General features: G+C 36.3%; 1 protein-coding gene across 1 annotated transcript; it reads left to right on the top strand.

Annotated features, from left to right (window-relative positions):
- Positions 1-773: 773 nt before the first annotated feature.
- LOC307120190 (mast cell protease 1A-like) lies at positions 774-2,146 on the top strand (the record flags this gene model as incomplete). Its single annotated transcript, XM_079807076.1, has 5 exons — positions 774-834; positions 914-1,064; positions 1,157-1,295; positions 1,666-1,914; positions 2,000-2,146. The coding sequence occupies 5 exons, from the start codon at positions 774-776 to the stop codon at positions 2,144-2,146; spliced, it is 747 nt and encodes a 248-aa protein (XP_079663202.1).
- Between the last annotated feature and the right edge of the window lie 230 nt (positions 2,147-2,376).

The raw sequence follows: 2,376 nt of genomic DNA, 5'->3' as shown, positions 1-2,376 counted from the left end.
TTTCTATAAAGATAAGAGCTCAGTAGATCCTAGGATCGAGCAGATGAACTCCCCTCGCTAGCAAGGGTTGAAAGTGCTATGCTGAGTATTGCTCTCCAGGATGCCCGTCTCTGAGATCTGGTCTGAGGAGGACACTGCCAGTTCGCAGTACCTTGGGCTGGAATGCCTCTCCAGGAGGCAAATGTCCAGAGGCTCTGTTCTCAAACAGATAGGGGTGGCCCAGCCGAAGTGTCACAACAAATCTACCCCCATAAGGAACAGATTGGACACCCCTGCTTTAAAGGAATAATGTTCATTGCAACAAAATTAATTTCCACTTTCACAGCAAGAGTCTTAAAATGGAATTAAATGGCGCCAATCCAAAATAATATACCGGTATAGTCAAAACTGTTTTCATATTGTAACATTCAAAAACACTAAATGCAGTTACATGCACACGTCCACATCTTATGCGTTATATTGTCGTTTTTTAACAGATGTTGCAGATAACAAGAATTAACACAAATAATGTCTTCTTACTATCAGTGTCACTGACACCTCAATGTGAGAATATATATATATATATATATATATATATATATATATATATATATATATATATATATATATATATATATATATATATATATATATATATATATATATATATATATATATATATATATATATACACGTGTGTGTAAGACTTTAGGGCTGCTCAGTGTCTCCACCCACCCATTATATTTATACAGTGATATTTATACATGAGAACTCACTTACTATCTTCTTTAATCATGACCATCATCATCTCTCTGCTCCTGCTGACCTCTCTGCTGCCACACCTGACATTCACTGGTGAGATTGATTATTTTGAACATTATTTAAAAGATATGCCCTAAATAAGTTGACTGACAGAACTATCTCTCTCTTTCAGCTCATGTGAATGTGGGTATAGTGAACGGCAGGGAAGCCAAACCCCACTCCAGACCGTACATGGTTTCTATTCAGAAGTATGGGTACCATATCTGCGGTGGATTCCTGATTTCCAACGAGTTGGTCTTGACTGCTGCACATTGCTGGGGCAGGTAAGAGCTTGTTTAGTGTGAACTGCAATGTTCAGTTAAAATTGACTTTTAACTATACATAAATTGACATTTCCAATATGCTCTTTCAACAGAGGAGATATTCTGACGGTTGTTGTTGGTGCTCATGACTTAAGGAAAAGCAAGTGTTCAGATCGCTTTGAAGTGATTTCCTACATCCAGCATCCATACTATAAATCCAAACCTATTCGGAATGACATCATGCTTTTGAGGGTAACAACCTGTAATACTTTTAGTAGTTCAAAATAATATCTGGTCTGGAAACAGTAGCACAAACCACTAATCTCTATTGCAAGGGATTTAAATCATTTCTATGAAAATTGCCATGTGCCTCTTTGAGTGTTTCCTACATTATTAATTTATTGCTGTGTAGAAACAAAGAAAACCTGACCAATTAAAAAAATAATTTTTGTGGCTGTTAAACACAGCAGAAAATAGAGGCAAATAAAAATAAATAAATAAAACAACTCAACTTGGCCTTTACGGCTTCTGTTTTAACCTAAAAAACAACTGTATAATCCAATGAACATCAGTCTTATAAAATATTGTTTATTGAATTTTTTTTTTGTTTTTTTTATTACAGCTAGAGAAAAAAGTCAAACTAAACAACAAAGTTAGACTGATATCTTTACCAAAGGACAGAGACATTAAAGCAGGTACTCGCTGTATTGTTGCCGGCTGGGGAAGACTGAAGACTAATGGCCCAGGAAGCAAACTTCTAATGGAGGCAAACACAACCATAAAAAATCCAACAGAGTGTCAGTGTAGATGGAAATCTGATTACTTGGCCTCACAGATGATCTGTGCATATGGCGGTGGTGGATCCTGCAATGTATGTACAAAAGATAATTCACAGTCTTTACAGTAACATACAAACTGGTTTCACTAGTGATGTGTTGATCTGTGTTTCTTAACAGGGGGATTCAGGAGGTCCTTTGGTTTGTGGAGACACTGCTGTTGGTGTCACATCTTTCGGTAGCGCTCTTCGCTGTAATTCACCTGAGCGTCCTAATGTGTATACTAAGATTTCAGCATATCGTCAATGGTTCCATGAACAAATCTGAAATGTTAAGTGTCTACATGCAACCTAAGAAAAGTTATTTTTTAATTATTTCATAAACCTTTTTTAAATAAACATGTCACATGGCAAGCATCAATTATGCTTCAAGTGTTCTCAATGTCACGACCAAATGTGACCCTGGACCACAAAACCAGTCATAAGGGTTTTTTTTTTTTTTAAATTGAGATGTATTATATGAAAGCTTTCCATGTATGGTTTGTTAGGACAGGACAA

The sequence above is a fragment of the Gobio gobio genome (genome assembly GCF_949357685.1).
Source record: "Gobio gobio genome assembly, chromosome: 24".
NCBI lineage: Eukaryota > Metazoa > Chordata > Actinopteri > Cypriniformes > Gobionidae > Gobio > Gobio gobio.
This window is presented reverse-complemented; position numbering and strand designations above follow the sequence as displayed.